At 51.1% G+C, this 17327-nt stretch overlaps 1 protein-coding gene across 1 annotated transcript in view; it reads left to right on the forward strand.

Annotated features, from left to right (window-relative positions):
- Positions 1-724: 724 nt before the first annotated feature.
- LOC140384401 (uncharacterized) overlaps positions 725-17327 on the forward strand; it is a 98066-nt gene continuing 81463 nt past the window's right edge. Inside the window, exon 1 of the mRNA XM_072466074.1 lies at positions 725-821. Within this exon, the coding sequence (XP_072322175.1) occupies positions 773-821 (49 nt within the window). The 5' untranslated portion in view covers positions 725-772. The remainder of the gene's footprint in view (positions 822-17327) is intronic.

Raw genomic sequence — 17327 nt, forward strand, 5'->3', positions numbered from 1 at the left:
AATTCAGAATCAACTCCAGTGCACCAGTACAGTCTTCGGATGCCTGTGGAACAGAGATTTCAAAGACTGAGTCCTCAAATCCCAGAGCGTCACAGAGTAGAGCATGTGGGGGCCAAGCGAAAACAGCGGAGAGTACAGAATACAGAGCGTCTCACCCACCCACCTCATCAAACACCACCTGCCAAACCTGTGGCAGAGTCTGCGGATCCAGGTTAGGATTATTCAGCCGCAGCAGAACCGCCCCAATGCACCCTCCCCACCCTCCAGCCCCACTCCAGAGTGGAAACAAGTCATCTTCGAACCTGAGGGATTGCCCAAGAATAATAAAAAGGTATCCATATAAATGATTAAATTGCTGTGCTTGGGGGGGCATGTGGCACAATGGTTAGCACTAGGACTGTGGCGCTGAGGACCCAGGTTCGAATCCCGGCCCTGGGTCACTGTCCGTGTGGAGTTTGCACATTCTCCCCATGTCTGCGTGGGTTTCACCCCCACAATCCAAAGATATGCTGGTTAGGTGGATTGGCCACGCTAAATTGCCCCTTAATTGGAAAAATAAAAATAATTGACTACTCTTAAAAAAAAAGTAAATTTAAAAAGTAAAAATTGCTGCGCTTGAACTCTGTCCTGACGAATAAAAATGTTGCTATTTGATAATCAAATATCCAAAGGTTGTGTGATAATGGCAGTAAAATCAGTTTCGTTTACAGCAGCTGTGCACGGATATAGTGCTTGGAAAATACTTTTGAAGCTTGAAGTTCTCAAAACAAGGATGAACATTTTGACTTTTGGCAGTGTTGTATCATTGATTTCAATGTCAGGTGAAGTATTACTGATTTAAGTTCTCTTTTAGTGTTTGTATAATGGCAAAATGTGGGTGATAAGAAAAGTGTTTGGAGAGTATTTGCTTCAGTTGCAGCCAAGACCTGAAAGTTAAAACAGAAATAGCTGGAAATACTAAGCAGGCAGCACCTGTGGAAAGGTTTTTGGTTTACCTTCCGCCAGAACTGGAAAACATTAATGAAGTAACAGGTTTAAAACAAGCGCACAGGCAGGGGAAAGGGGGGGGGGGGGGGGGGGGAGTAAGAGAGTAAGTCTGTGACAGTGTGAAAAGCTGGAGTGATTAGTGACTAAAGGTCTGGGGGGAGGGGTGACGAGTGTAATGCTAAATAAAATGCTTGTAGGACAAGCACAAAAGTAAATAGGCCTAGAAGTGTAAATGGGAATAGCAGAATTGGCTGCTGTCTAAAAATTGGGGGCAGAAGTCATGAACTGAAATTGTTCACTTCAACGTTGATCCCAGAAGGCTGTAAAGTTCTGAATCAAAAGATTGAGGTGCTGTTCCTCAAGCTTACATTTAGCTTCATTGGAACACTGCAAGAGGCTGGGGGTAATGGGGTCTGAGTGCGAGTGAGGTAGGGCATTACAATCACAAATAATCAACAGCATGGGGGTCTTTGGACTGAAAACAGATTTTCATTATTGCAAAGGATACTGCATCATTAGGAACGAATATAGTATATTGATAGATGTGCAAGAAAATTGTTCTCTCATTTGGCAGGAGACTTTAAGGCCAAGACATTAGGAAAGGAACAGGTTAAAAGGCAGGTGTTGCATCTACTCCACTTGCGACAGAAGATGCTGTGGGAAGTGGAGGGGTTTTCGGGAGTGGGAGGTGAATTTTGAGGTGTGCAGGATGACCCAGACGGAATGGGTCCTTTGCAATGCTGAAAGGAATGGGGAAGAGAAGATGTGTTTGGTGGTTGCATCGCACTGAAGGTGGCAGAAATGAGGATGGATGATCTACAACACAGGTGGAGAAGGTAGTCAAGAAGGCATACGGCATGCTTGCCTTCATTGGCCGGGGCATTGAGTATAAAAATTGGCAAGTCATGTTGCAGCTGTATAGAACCTTATTTAGGCCACACTTGGAGTATAGTGTTCAATTCTGGTCGCCACACTACCAGAAGGATTTGGAGGCTTTAGAGAGGATGCAGAAGAGATTTACCAGGATGTTGCCTGATATGGAGGGCATTAGCTATGAGGAGAGGTTGAATAAACTCGGATTGTTCTCACTGGAACGACGGAGGTTGAGGGGCGACCTGATAGAGGTCTGCAAAATTATGAGGGGCATAGACAGAGTGGATAGTCAGAGACGTTTTCCCAGGGTAGAGGGGTCAATTACTAGGGGGCATAGGTTTAAGGTGCGAGGGGCAAGGTTTAGAGAAGAGGTACGAGGCAAGTTTTTTACACAGAGGGTAGTGGGTGCCTGGAACTCGCTGCCGGAGGAGGTGGTAGAAGCAATTACAATAGTGACGTTTAAGGGGCATCTTGACAAATACATGAATAGGCTGGGAATAGAGGGATACGGACCCCGGAAGTGCAGAAGATTTTAGTTCAGACGGGCAACATGGCCGGCACGGGCTTGGAGGGCTGAAGGGCCTGTGCCTGTGCTGTACTTTTCTTTGTTCTTTGAATGTGGAGGCAGGTGGATTGGAATGTAAGAACATGGGAATCTTATTGTGTTTCTGGACGGGAAGGTCAGACGCGTAGGAATGGGACACCTCAGTTGTGGAAAAAGGAAGGCACGTTGAAGCACTGGCATCATTAGAACAGATGTAACGGAGTTGGAGAAACTGGAGAATGCAGTGGAATCCTTATAGAAAGGTGGACGAAGTGTAGCTTCTTCTGCGTTAACTCTGTTTCTCCCTCCGCAGATGCAGCCTCACCTGTTGTGTATTTCCAGTTTTTTCTGTTTTTATTTCAGATAAAATAAAAACAGTAAAATACTTCAGTTTTGGTCATATTTTACTTCGATATCAACAGGATAATAGTAAAGTCCACTTGCTACTGTTTACAAAAAGCAAAAATCGAGCTCTGAGGTGCAGAGGGATCTGGGTGTCTGAGTGCATGAATCTCAGGGGCGTCATTCTCCGACCCCCCGCCGGGTTGGAGAATCGCCGGGGGCTGCCGTGAATCCCGCCCCCGCCGGTTGCCGAAGTCTCCGGCACCGGAGATTCGGCGGGGGCGAGAATCAGGCCTCGCCAGTTGGCGGGCCCCCCCGCTCGATTCTCCGGCCCGGATGGGCCGAAGTCCCGCCGATAAATTGCCTGTCCCGCCAGCGTAAATTAAAGTACCTATTTACTGGCGGGACAAGGCAGCGTGGGCGGGCTCCGGGGTCCTGGGGGGGGCGCAGGGCGATCTGACCCCGGGGGGTGCCCCCACGGTGGCCTGGCCCGCGATCGGGGCCCACCGATCCGCGGGCGGGCCTGTGCCGTGGGGGCACTCTTTTCCTTCCGCCTTCGCCACGGTCTCCACCATGGCGGAGGCGGAAGAGACTCCCTCCACTGCGCATGCGCGGGAAACTTTCAGCGGCTGCTGACGCTCCCGTGCATGAGCCGCCCCGACATGTCATTTCCGCGCCAGCTGGCGGGGCAACAAAGGCCGTTTCCGCCAGCTGGCGGGGCGGAAATTCCTCCGGCGTCGGCCTAGCCCCTCAATGTTGGGGCTCGGCCCCCAAAGATGCGGAGCATTCCGCACCTTTGGGGCGGCGCGATGCCCGTCTGATTGGCGCCGTTTTGGGCGCCAGTCGGCGGACATCGCGCCGTTTCGGGAGAATTTCGCCCCAGAAGTCTAGTAGACAGGTACATTAAGTAATTAGAAACGCTAATCGAACGTTGTCACTTATTATGAGGGGAATTGATTACAAAAGTAGTGAGGTTTTGCTTCAGATGTACAGGACAAAGGGGAGGCTGTATCTGGAGTATTGTGTACAGTATTGGACTCCTTATCTAAGGAATGACTGAAGGAGTTCAGAGAAGCTTTATTAGACTAATACCAGGAATGGGTGGAATGTCTTACAAGGAAAGGTTATGGTGATTAGGTGATTAGAAATTAGATAAATAAGAGGTGACTTGGCTGAAACCTTTCAGATCCTGACGAGGATTGACTGGGTGGATGTGGAGAGGACGTTTCCTCTTGTTGGAGAAGCTAGAACAAGAGTCCCTGCAGGCGCAAGTCTCGCGAGAGCCGAAAACAAAGTTCTCATTCTCATGATGCTCAGGAGGCCGGGAACTTCATTTCAATACATTTAAATATTAGCAGCCTTCCCCGCTGTATTACCACCGCCTCCCCCCCCCCCTCCACCATTTGGATTTTATATCGGCAAGGTTTAGAACAGATCTGGACCAACATGCGCAAGGCAAAGCGATCCCACCAGGGGCATACAGGTACGTATAGCCCTCAGTGGGGAGAGAGACATGCCCAATACCCTGGAAGTGTCCTGGTATTCTGCCCCCTAAGGCAGAGGCAACGGCTTCCCTATGTTCTTGATGGTGGGTTCCCCGTGTCCATGAGGGGGGGAGTGGGGGGTCTGTGTGTGTGTGTGGGAGAGGGGGGGTCTCTGTGGCAATGGGGTGGGGAAGTTTGTTTTCAATTTTAGTGCTGTTAGATTGGGGAGCCCTTTAAAAAAGATACCCCAATCTCTGGAAAGCCGACGTTGGCGTTGGGGTGAGTTCTTTCAAAGCCTGCCTCACTAGCGTGATGGCGTGGGATCTTCCTTCACCATTTTTTCTCAAAGTGCTGATAAATAGACTAGGAAACCCAGCAGTGCATCCAATGAGCGAATTTAAAAGACTCTCCTAGCAAAGGAATTCCAATAAGGAAACAGTGCAGTCTGAATGTTACATCGAAATATAGAAAATAGGAACAGGAGGAGGCCATTTAGTCTATCAAGCCCGCTCCGCCTTTCATTATAATCAGAGCTGATCATCCAACTCAATAGCTTAATTCCCCATATCCTTTAATCCCCTTTGCCCTAAGTGCTATATCTAACTGCTTCATGTAAACATACAGGGAGGGATTCTCCATCAGCTGACGCAGGAATCGGGAAACACAATGGGACAGAAAATTGCGTGTCAGTTGAAAATCAAGGCCATTGCCGGGCGCCAAACAGAATGCCATGCTTCGGTCCCTCAACAATGACGTGATTGCTTTCTACACCGCATGCCGGCGAGGCGATGAGAATTGTACAGTAAATTCCATTTGCATATCATTAACCAGTCCGATCCGGCAATTTCCGGGCCTCCTGTGATGCTCTTCCTCCACCAGGGGGAATTACCGATGGCAAGGTTCACCTGTAACATTCAAAATTGGAAAACAGGTGCACTGGTTGCTAAGGGAGAAAGGGTGGTACAAACATTGCCCAACATCGCTACAGTGCGCTGACAGTTGTGCCACTGGCCAGGCGGCGTCTGCCAGGGCCGGGTGGAATAGTGGGGGCGGCTAGGAGGTGGGCCATGGGGTTGGGATAGACAGGCACGGACCAGCATTGTCACAGCCTGCAAGGCAGCCATCCGGCTGCGTGTACTGCTGACTGCCCCCTGGGAACTTAGCGCCATACGTCATATGGGTGTCCACCCAGGCCACCCCCCAAGGACCCTCTGGCCCTAGCCAACCCATCAACGGGAAGGGCGTGCTCCAGCGAAACCAGTGCCATCGTTTGGCCTCAACTACTTCCTGTGGTAACAAGTTCCGCAGGCTGACCACTCTCTGGGTGAAGACATTTCTCCTGTTCTCTGTCCTAGTGTCTGCCTCTGTTAATCGTTCGTCTGATGATCTTGAACATCTGCCCATTGTAACTCTATAAGAAGTTGACAATTTCAGTTGAAGCAAAGGGTTGTAACAATCTCAAATTGTTGCTTCAAATAAACTCACTGTGAGTGCCATATTATACTGTTGTATTGCCTCCATTTCATGTTCACAGGTTACAAAATCAAAAAAGAAATTTAGTAATTTTTGAGCTGTTGAACAGAGACACTGTGGTGAACCACTGTTGAACCTGTATTAGGTATTGTACGGTAGGACCTGTATTACAGATTCGCCGGTAGTCCCTGCCTGCTGGCTCTGCCCAGGAGGCGGGGTATAAATATGCGTGGCTTCCAGCTAGCAGCCATTTTGGCAGCTGCTGTGGGAGGCCACACATCTGATAGCAATAAAGCCTCAGTTGGATTCAACTATCGTCTTTGTCCAATTGATCGTGCCTCAATTTATGGCTATCAGTTTCTAAGGATGGACCTCGGTATCAAACCGGATTGCCTGCAGCTGGATCCGCACTCAAGCGACGCCAGGAAGGACTTCCAGCACTGGCTAGCTTGCTTCGAAGCGTATATCAACGCGGCACCAACCCCTGTTCCGGAGGCTCAGAAGATTCAGATTTTATATTCCAGGTTGAGCACCAAAGTCTTTCTGTTAATCCAGGATGCACCGAACTACGCTGAAGCCATGACTCTGCTCAAGGACAACTACGCACAGAAAACGAACACCCGCTCTTCGCCAGGCACGCACTCGCCACTCGCTCTCAACTCCCTGGTGAGTCCATAGAAGACTTCTGGCGGGCCCTAATCCCACTAGTCCTGGACTGTGACTGTCAGGCCATTACGGCCACGGAACACTCAGACATCCTTATGCGGGACGCCTTTGTGACTGGAATGGGGTCAGATCTCATACGCCAGCGGCTCCGAGAAGGGGCCATGCGCGACCTCTCAGAGACTAAAACGCTAGCGCTCTCCATGACGGTTGCCTGCGCAATGTCCAGTCCTACACCCCAACCGCGTGGCCCACCCCTCCTATGCTTCGTGGCCCCACAGACAGCCGCCCGAGCGGGGGCGCTGGCCACCCAATACACCTGCGCTGCACGCTAGCCAGCGAACCCCGGGGGGCCCCGATGCTATTTTTGCGGCCAACAGAAGCACCCCCGCCAACGCTGCCCGGCCCGCGCTGCCCATTGTAAAGCCTGCGGGAAGAACGGCCACTTCGCCGCGGTGTGCGAGGCCCGCTCAGTAGCCACTATTGCCTCCACCCCCCTCGGTCACGGACAATGCGCGCCGCCATCCTGCCCCCCTCAGACCACGTGTGGCCAGTGGGCGCCGCTATCTTCCCCTCCGCCCAACACGTGCGTTTCATGGGAGCCGCCATCTTGTTTCACTCCACAACGTGCGTTCCATGGGCGCCGCCATTTTGTAACACTCAAGATCTTCGGGTGCTGCCATCTTGTCTACCCCTCAGCACATGGGCACCACCAGCCGTCCCATTACCCGATGACCAACCAAGACTCGCCTCCATGTCAATCGACCAGTCTCGTCCGCATAACCTGACCAACGCATCTACCAGCGTGAAAGTCGACGGACATGTAACCTCCTGCCTGCTGGACTCAGGGAGCACCGAAAGCTTCATAGCTTCATACACCTGGATACGGTAAGGTGCTGCTCCCTCACGATACACCCCGCCAACCAAAAAATCTTCCTGGCCTCCGAATCCCATTGCGTAGCGATCCGGCGGTACTGTACAGTCACGCTCACGGTCCAGGGCGTAGAATTCACTGGTTTCCGCCTCTACGTCCTCCCGAACCTCTGCGCTACACAAATCCTCGGCCTGGACTTCCAGTGTAACCTCCAGAGCCTAACCCTGAAATTCGGCGGACCCATACCACCCCTTACTGTGTGTGGCCTCGCGACCCTAAAGGTCAACCCGCCTTCCCTCTTTGCCAATCTAACTCCAGATTGCAAACCCGTCGCCACCAGGAGCAGACGGTACAGCACCCAGGACAAGACCTTCTTCAGGTCCGAAGTCCAGCGGCTGCTTCGGGAAGGCATCATCGAGGCCAGCAACAGCCCTTGGAGAGCTCAAGTGGTAGTGGTTAAAACTGGGGAGAAACACCGAATGGTCGTGGACTACAGCCAGACCATCAACCGGTACACGCTGCTTGACGCGTACCCCCTCCCACGCATATCTGACATGGTTAACCAGATTGCGCAGTACTCAGTCTTCTCAACGGTAGACCTGAAATCCGCCGACCACCAGCTCCCCATCTGTAAATCGGACCGTCCATACACCGCCTTCGAGGCAGACGGCCACCTATACCACTTCATTAAGGCACAAAATCTGCCCTACTCCGTCGAGGAAGTAAGGACAATCACCAGGGATTGCCAGGTCTGTGCGGAGTGCAAGCCGCACTTCTACCGGCCGGACCGCACACGCCTGGTGAAGGCCTCCCGCCCTTTTGAATGCCTCAGCATGGACTTCAAAGGCCCCCTCCCTCCACCGACCGTCACACATATTTCCTCAGTGTGATCGACGAATACTCCAGGTTCCCCTTTGCCATCCCATGCCCCGACATGACGTCTGCCACCATCATTAAAGCCCTCAACACAATCTTCGCTTTGTTCGGTTTCCCTGCCTACATCCACAGTGACAGGGGATCCTCATTCATGAGTGATGAGCTGCATCAGTTCCTGCTCAGCAGGGGTATCGCCTCCAGCAGAACAACTAGCTACAACGCCTGGGGAAACGGGCAGGTAGAAAGGGAGAATGGGGCGGTATGGAGGGCCGTTCAGCTGGCCCTACGGTCCAAAAACCCCCCAGACCCCCGCTGGCAGGAGGTCCTCCCTGATGCACTCCACTCCATTAGCTCATTACTCTGCACAGCCACTAACAATACACCCCCATGAACGTCTTTTTGCCTTCCCCAGGAAGTTCACATCCGGGGCGGCGCTCCTGACTTGCTCACAGCTCTGGGAACCGTGCTTCTCCGAAAGCACTTCCGACTCCACAAGGCGGACCCGTTGGTGGAGAGGGTGCACTTGCTCCACGCAAACCCCCAGTACGCCTACGTGGCATCCCCCGATGGCCGCCAGGATACTGACTCCCTCAGGGACCTGACACCAGCAGGTTCCACCCCAACACCACCCTCCCCTCCCCGTCGCTCACAACAGCACCTCCCCCCCCAGGACCGTCCGTCCCCCCTCTGCCCACGCCCGACGATGAAGATGATTTCGGCACGCTCTCAGAGTCACCTTCGACCAGATCAGCACCAACATCGCCGACACCACTGCGTCGCTCCTAGAGGAACATCAAGGCCCCGGACCGGCTAAACCTCTGACCAGTCAACCGGACATCAAAGGACATTTGTTTTCTCAAATCTTGTAAATATTAACTCATTGTTGTATATAATTATCCACCATCCCCGCTGGACTCAATTTTTAACAGGGGGTGAATGTGGTAAACCACTGTTGAACCTGTATTAGGTGATGTACGGTAGGACCTGTACTACAGGTTCGCCGGTAGTCCCTGCCTGCTGGCTCCGCCCAGGAGGCAGGGTATAAATATGCGTGGCCTCCAGCTAGCAGCCATTTCGCCAGCTGCTGTGGGAGGCCACACATCTGATAGCAATACAGCCTCAGTTGGATTCAACTATTGTCATTGTCCAATTGATCGTGCCTCAGAAACAAAATGTAGATGGAAGATCTTTGATTTTATCTTAGAAGGAAAATGTAATTTGACACTCTTTTATCACTTGATGATTCTGAAATGGGCCAGGATGTTTGGTAAACAGCTTACCATTATTTTTGCCAGTATTCCTCAAATCTTTTGGAAAACAAACAACAACTCCTTTACAGTTTCCAAGAACTTGCGCAATTATAAAATGAAATTCACATTATATTCAGTTTTACTTTCGAGCACCTTGGGCGAGATTCTCCACTCCCACGCCGAAGTGGCCGCGCCGTCGTGAACGCCGTCGAGGTTCACGACGGCGCGAAACAGCCCCGGTGCCGACCGATTCAGGCCCTGACAATGGGCCAGTATCGGGGCTGCGTCATCTACACACACCAGGCCTTGTCGCCCGCGTAAAAGTGGCGTCGCATAGATGACACGGCCGGCACCGCATAACGGACGTCATCCGCGCATGCGTGGGTGCCATCCTCTCTAAGTCCACCCCGCAAGAAGATGGGGGACGGATCTTGCGGGGCCGTGGAAGGAAGGAGGTCCTCCTTCAGAGAGGACGGCCCGACGATCGGTGGGCACGGATCGCGGGCCACCCCACATTCCAGGTGAAGCCCGGTGCAGGATCCCCCCTCGCACCTCCACAGGCCGCCCCCCCCAGCGTTCACGCACCGCCCATGACTGCAGCGACCAGGTGTGGACGGCGCCGGGGGGATGTTTTGGACTGGCCGCTCGGCCCATCTGGGCTTCAGAATAGCGGGGGTGCCGGAGAATCGCCATTTCCGGTGTCTCCGGCGATTCTCCGGCCTGCGAAACTTGACCGGGCCGTTCCCGCCGCTTGGGAGAATCGCGGGAGGGCGTCGGACCGGTGTCCCCGGAAATTTTGGCAGCGCAGGCTATTCTCCCAACCGGCGTGGGAGTGGAGAATCGCGCCCTATGTGTCCTTTGTACTTTTATACGCCCAGGGCAACACCTTTCCCCCCCTTATTTCTACCTGTCTGCTCTTGTATTGAAAACACTCATTTATAATCTCTGCATGTTCTTAAAATGCTTTCCCTCCCTCTCTCTCACCCCCTTCCCAACCCCTTCCCAACCTCCCCACCCTCCACCCGCCACTTTCTCCAATCTATTTTATAAGGTTTCAATGATTGCTTAATTATAAACCAAAGAGAAAATGCTGGAAAATCTCAGCAGGTCTGACAGCATCTATCGGGCGAGAAAACAGCTAACGTTTTGTGTCCAGATGACCCTTTGTCAAAGGGAAATATTTATACTTTGGAGTGAGAATGAAAGATGAGTCAAGCCACAGAAACTCAGGGAAACGGGGTGCTAAAAGCCACAGAAACCATGGCGAAGGAGTGCTAATGGCAGTCCCCTGAGGGAACAAAAGGTGTGAAAGGCCAAACAGCAGAGAAACTAACATCAGAGGATGAACTGTAGATGGGGGGGGAGGGGAAGGGGGAAGCAACGGGGTGAAAGGGCAAGGAAAGGTGGATAAGATGGGAGGGGGGGGGTAATTATATATCAAGAAAGACAAGAGAGAAAGAAATGATAAAAGACAGTCAAAATGAAATGGGATGAAAACAAATGGGTCGAGGTGGCGTAGAGCTATTCATTTGAAGTTGTTGAATTTGATGTTGAGACCGGAAGGCTGTAGCGTGCCTAACTGGAAGATGAGGGGGGGGGAATTCTCCGACCCCCCGGAGAATCAGTGCAGCGGCGCGCGAATCGTGCCACGCCGCCCCGCCGCCGGGACGCAATTTTCCGCAGTGCGGACAGTCGGCGCCATGGGCACCGGCGTGGTCGGTGCAGCGCCGTCGGAGTATGCGCCGACTCTCCGACCTGGGCCGGCACGGGACGGCGCGCTGATTCACCGGCCCAGATGGGCCGAGCGGCCGTCATCAAAAAGCCGAGTCCCGCCGGCACCGTTCTAACATCCTCTGAGCCGGCGGGATTTCGGCGTTGAAGGGTCAGGGGGCAGCCTGTGGGGGAGGGGTTCTGACCCCGGGGGCCCTCTGTAGTGGCCTGGCCCGCAATCAGGGCCCACCAATCGGTGGGCCGGCCTCTCTGCCCCCCCGGCCTCCTTTCCTTTCCTCCGTGCCGGCTCCTGTAGCCCTGCGCCATTTGGCGTCGGTGCCGGCGCGAGGTAGAAGGCCACTTTGCATGCGCTAGTTGGCGCCGGACCCCACGGCGCCAGGTTCAGGCCGGGATAGGCAGCTGGAGCGGCATAGTCCTAGCCCCCTGTGGGCCGCAGAATGGGGTCCCAGAACAGGTGCCACTCCGGAGTAAAACACTCCCGTTTGTACTCCGGCATCGGCATTTAGCCGACCGATGGGAGAATCCCGCCGAGATGTTGTTCCTCCAGTTTGCATTGAGCTTCACTGGGGCTGTTTAGCACAGGGCTAAATCGCTGGCTTTGAAAGCAGACCAAGGCAGGCCAGCAGCATGGTTCAATTCCCGTAACAGCCTCCCCGAACAGGCACCGGAATGTGGCGACTAGGGGCTTTTCACAGTAACTTCATTGAAGCCTACTTGTGACAATAAGCGATTTTCATTTCATTTCATTTCATTTCACATTGCAGCAGGGGAAAGGTGAAGGATAGGTGGATAAGATTGGGGGGGTGGGAGATTAAATATACATTAAGAAATAAAGAAATGGTAAAAGACAGTTAAAATGAAATGGGATGAAAACAAATGGGTCGAGGTGGGGTAGAGCTGATCATCTGAAGTTGTTGAATTCGATGTTCAGGCCGGAAGGCTGTAGCGTGCCAAACTGGAAGATGAGATGTTGTTCCTTCACTGGAACATTGCAGCAGGCCAAGAACAGACATGTGGGTATGGGAGCAGGGTCTTTTGTTAAAATGGCAAGCACCAGGAAGGTCAGGGTCCTGAATGCGCACAGACCGAAGATGCTCAGCAAAGTGATCACCCAGTCTGCATTTGCTCTCTCTGATATAGAGGAGACCACATTGGAAGCAGCGAAAGCAACAGACCAGATTGAAAGAGGTGCAAGTGAAATGTTGCTTAACCTGGAATGAGTGTTTTGGGCCTGGGATGTTCAGCATGGAAACGGTAAAGGGGTAATTGTTCTGTGATTGCATGGGAAGGTGCCATGGGTGATGGGCGAGGAGTTGGGTATGGTGGAGGAGTGGACTAGATTATCATGGAGGGAACGGTCTTTGTGGAGTACTGACAGAGGGAGTGAAGGGGAGATGTGTTTGGTGATGGCATCACGCTGGAGTTGGCAAAAATGGTGGAGGATTATGCTTTGCATGCGGAGGCTGGTGGGGTGAAATGTGAGAACGAGGGGGACTCTATCCTTGTTCTGGGAGGGAGGGGAGGGGGCAAGGGTAGTGGCGCGGGAGGTGGACCGCATATGTTGAGGGCCCTGTCAACAACTGTCAACAACTGGGAAACAGCATCTCATCTTCCAGTTTGGTACTTTACAGCCTTCCGGTCTCAACACCGAATTGAACAACTTCAGATGATTAACTCTACCCCACCTCGACCCATTTGTTTTCATCCCATTTCATTTTAACTGTCTTTTACCATTTCTTTGTCTCTTGTCTTTCTTTTTGTATATTTAACACCCCCCCCCCCATCTTATCCATATTTCCTTACCCTTTCTCCCGTTTGCTTTCCTCTTCCCCTCCCCCCACATCTATATCTGTCACAGTTTACCCTCTGATGTTAGTTTCTCTGCTGTTTGGCCTTTCACACCTTTTATCATAGAATTTACAGTGCAGAAGGAGGCCATTCGGCCCATCGAGTCTGCACCGGCTCTTGGAAAGAGCACCCTACCCATGTTCAACACCTACACCCTATCCCCATAACCCAGTAACCTCACCCAACACTAAGGGCAATTTTGGACACTAAGGGCAATTTATCATGGCCAATCCACCTAACCTGCACATCTTTGGACTGTGGGAGGAAACCGGAGCACCCGGAGGAAACCCACGCACACACGGGGAGGATGTGCAGTTCTCCCTTGGGACTGCCATTAGCACTCTTTCCCCGTGGTTTCTGTGGCTTTTAGCATCCCGTTTCCCTGAGTTTCTGTGGCTATGACTCATCTTTCATTCTCACTCCACAGTATAAGTATTTCCCTCTTTCTCTGAATTACAGCTTTGACAAAGGGTCACCTGGCCTCAAAATGTCAGTTATTTTCTCCCCCTACAGATGCTGCCAGACCTGCTGAGATTTTCCAGCATTTTCTCTTTGGTTTCAGATTCCAGCATCCGCAGTATTTTATTGCTTAACTATACCCTGCTGAACATTTGTTCACTGACACTTTAAACCTAAAACAACCTGGAAGCATTTAAATAGTGTCACAATCACACAGCAGTAACAAAACGTGGAACTGGATCAATCTGGAGGTATTTGCAGGCCAATGTGTAACGCCATCTCCAAACTGCAATCTAAAACTGTTAGAGATTACCTCATTGCATGAAAAGAAAAAAAAATCAAAAACTGAGTTTATTTGTAATGACCACATTGATGTGCAAATGCAGCTTCAAACTCAAAATGGTTCTTCGAGCTCATCAGTCAGTTTCACACAGCTTACCCCAGCAATGGGCGGCAACTGAGACACCAGTTAAAACCCACCACACACATACAAATAAAGAGCAGGAATAGCCCCCCCCCCCCCCCCGCCCCCCCGCCCCCCCGAGCGTGCTCTGTCATTCAGTAAATTCATGGCTGATCTGATTGTAACCTCAACTTCACATTCCTGCCTTCCCCCAATTACCTTCCACCACCTAGTTAATCAAGAATCTATCTAACTTCACCTTAAATATATGAAAGACTCTGGGCGCAATTTTACTAAAAGGGAAGTGCGTGACCCCTTGGGTGGCATTTTCCGCTTGTTCAGCAGGGTATAATTAAGCAATAATTGAAACCTTATAAAATAGATTGGGGAAAGAAGCGAGGGTGGGGGTTGTTGGGGAGGGGGTTGAGAGAGAGAGGAAAACATTTTAAGAACATGCAGAGATTGTAAATGAGTGTTTTCAATAAAGCAAGCATGTTTAGCCGCATGGCTATAAAACGTACTCGCGTTAGATAAGGGCCCTCAGCGAGGTACGCAGGCCGAGGTTACTTTCTACACTGAAGAGCTACGCTCGCCGGAACCCCTCAGTATAGTGAGAGATGGCTTCCGATCGCTAAGGCACCCAACATGAGCACTGACCCCCCCCCCCCCCCCACCAAGCCGCAACGCACTATGGGAGGGTCCTCCTCCAGCTCCACCAACACCCACACAGGCACACCAGCCCAATCGCCAGTGCACAGAAAATGTCAGCTTGGCACCTTGGTAGTGCCAACCTGGCAGTGCCCCTATCAGCTGGCAGTGCCAGGCTGGCACCCAGGTGGCATTGCCAGGGTGCCATGCTGGCAGTGCTAAGCTGCCATGGGTACCACCCTGCCCAAAAGGGCATGCACCTGGGGCCTCCAATCCCCTGGGAAACCCCCACGAATGCCATTCCATTTGGTCCCCATTTGTGGAGACCAGTACTGAATGGCACTTGCCCAAGGTCTCTGAAGCAATGGGGAATGATCAGACACTTTGGGTAACTCGGGAATCTACATATTAAAATGAGATGAGCTGTCTCGCTTTATATGCAGATTTGCTTATAAAGTGATCCCACCCACAATGGGCTGGATTTACCTCGCAACGTCTCGCGAGATCGCATTAGACCTGCCACGAGGCGTTGCGAGCTGGGTAGATCCCGGGAGTGGGGTCTCCCGGCTTCTTTAAGCTGTGCTGCGCAGAGGCGAGCGCTTTTCAGGTGCAGCGTGGCCATAAAATCACGCCCTCTGCTTCCACTGTCTATCAATGGAGGGAGATGCAGAGACTCACGACTCTCTGTTAGAAAAGTCTTTTCACCTCTGTCCTAAGTGCGTGACCCCTTGGGTGGAATTTTCCATTTGTTCAGCAGGGTATAATTAAGCAATAATTGAAACCTTATAAAATAGACTGGGGAAAGAGGAGAGGGTGGGGGGTGTTGGGGAGGGGGTTGAGAAAGAGAGGGCAAACATTTTCAGAACATGCAGAGATTGTAAATGAGTGTTTTCAATAGAAGAGCAGACAGGACAAAATGAGGGAGAAAAGGTGGCTAGAAACACACCCTTGAGTAACCTGGCGTGTTGCCATGGGCATATAAAAGTATAAAGGACACAAGGTGCTCAAAAGTAAAACTGAATATAACGTGAATTTCATTTTATAATTGCGCAAGTTCTTGGAAACTCCAGAGGAGTTCTTGTTTGTTTTGCCAAAAGATATTTATTTGAGCACAAAGACATGAGCAATACTGGCAAAAATAATGGTAAGCAGTGTACCAAACATTCTGGCCCATTTCAGAATCGTCCTGTAATAAGAGTGTCAAATTACATTTTCCTTCTAAGATAAAATCAAAGATCTTCCAACTACGTATTGTTTCTCTGTTCAATAGCTCAAAAATTACTGAAATTTCTTTTTTGATTTTGTAACCCGTGTGAACATGAAATGGAGGCATTACAACAGTACATGGCACTCACAGTGAATTTATTTGAGGGAATAATTTGAGTTTGTTACAACCCTTTGCTTCAACTGAAATTGTCAACTTCTTATAGAGTTACAATGGGCAGATGTTCAAGATCATCAGACGAACGATTAACAGAGGCAGACACTAGGACAGAGATGAGGAGAAATTTCTTCACCCAGAGAGTGGTCAGCCTGCGGAACTTATTACCACAGGAAGTAGTTGAGACCAAAAGTTGCGGGATTCTCTGACTGAGAGACTAAATGCTGACGCCGGGACTGAATCACGAGTGTTGTCCATTGCCAGGAGTGGTGCTGGTCCAGGAGCGATTCAGGTCCCGTTAATGGATTAGCACCAGTGCCACGTAAAACCCGTTCAGTTTCAATGCATGCCAATGCTCACCCCAGCCAAGTTGATGGCACTGTCGGTGCTGGAGCACGCCCTTCCCGTTGATGGGTTGGCTAGGGCCAGAGGGTACCTAGGGGGTGGCCTGGGTGGACACCCATATGACCTATGGTACTAAGTTCCCAGTAGGCAGTCAGTGGTACACGCAGCCAGATGGCTGCCTTGCAGGCTGCGACAATGGTGGTCCATGCCCGTCCATCCCGATCCCACGGCCCTCCTCCTGGCCTCCGCATTCCTCCACCCGGCCCTGGCAGATGTCGCCCGACCAGTTGCACAACTGTCTGCACACTATAATGATGTTGGGCTCTGTTTGTACCCCCTCCCTCTCCCTCAGCAACCTTGGCACCTGTTTGTCAATTTTGAATACCACAAGTGAACCTTGCCGTCGGTAATTCCCCCGGTGGTGTAGGAGCATCACAGGTGGTCCGGAAATTGCCTGGCCTGGCCCGTTAATGATATATAAATGGCATTTACTGTACAATTTGCATAGCCACTCTGACATGTTGTGTAGAACGCATTCACGTCATTGTTGAGGGAACGAAGCATGGCATTCTGATGGGCGCCCAGCCTCGATTTTCAGCTGGTGCGTGACTTTCCGCCTCATTGTGATTCGCCATTCCTGTGTCAGCCAACAGAGAACCCCGCCCTGTATGTTTCCAAGAAGCAATTAGATATAGCACTTAGGGCAAAATGGACTAAAGGATTTGGGGAATTAAGCTATTGAGTTGGATGATCAGCCAGGATCATAATGAAAGGCAGAGCAGGCTCGATGGGATGAATGGTCAACTCCTGCTCCTATTTTCTATGTTTCTATTTAACATTCGGACTGCACTGTTTCCTTACTGGAATTCGTTTACTCGGAGAGTCACTTAAATTTGGTCAAGAAAGTAGGAAGCCTGAGGATTAGGAGAAGTTCGGAATTCAGCAAAAGAGGATCAAGAGATTGAGTATGAGAGTAAACATGCAAGTGACATAAAAGTGGACTTTAAAAGCATCTATAAGTGTACAAAAAGAAAAAAAATTAGTGAAGTCAAATGTAGGTCCCTTATAGTCTGAAGAAATATACAATAGAGAACAAGGAAATGGCGGAGTAATTAAATAACCACTTTAGTTCTGTCCTCATGGAAG

This window comes from Scyliorhinus torazame, chromosome 10, assembly GCF_047496885.1.
Source record: "Scyliorhinus torazame isolate Kashiwa2021f chromosome 10, sScyTor2.1, whole genome shotgun sequence".
Taxonomy (NCBI): Eukaryota; Metazoa; Chordata; class Chondrichthyes; order Carcharhiniformes; family Scyliorhinidae; genus Scyliorhinus; species Scyliorhinus torazame.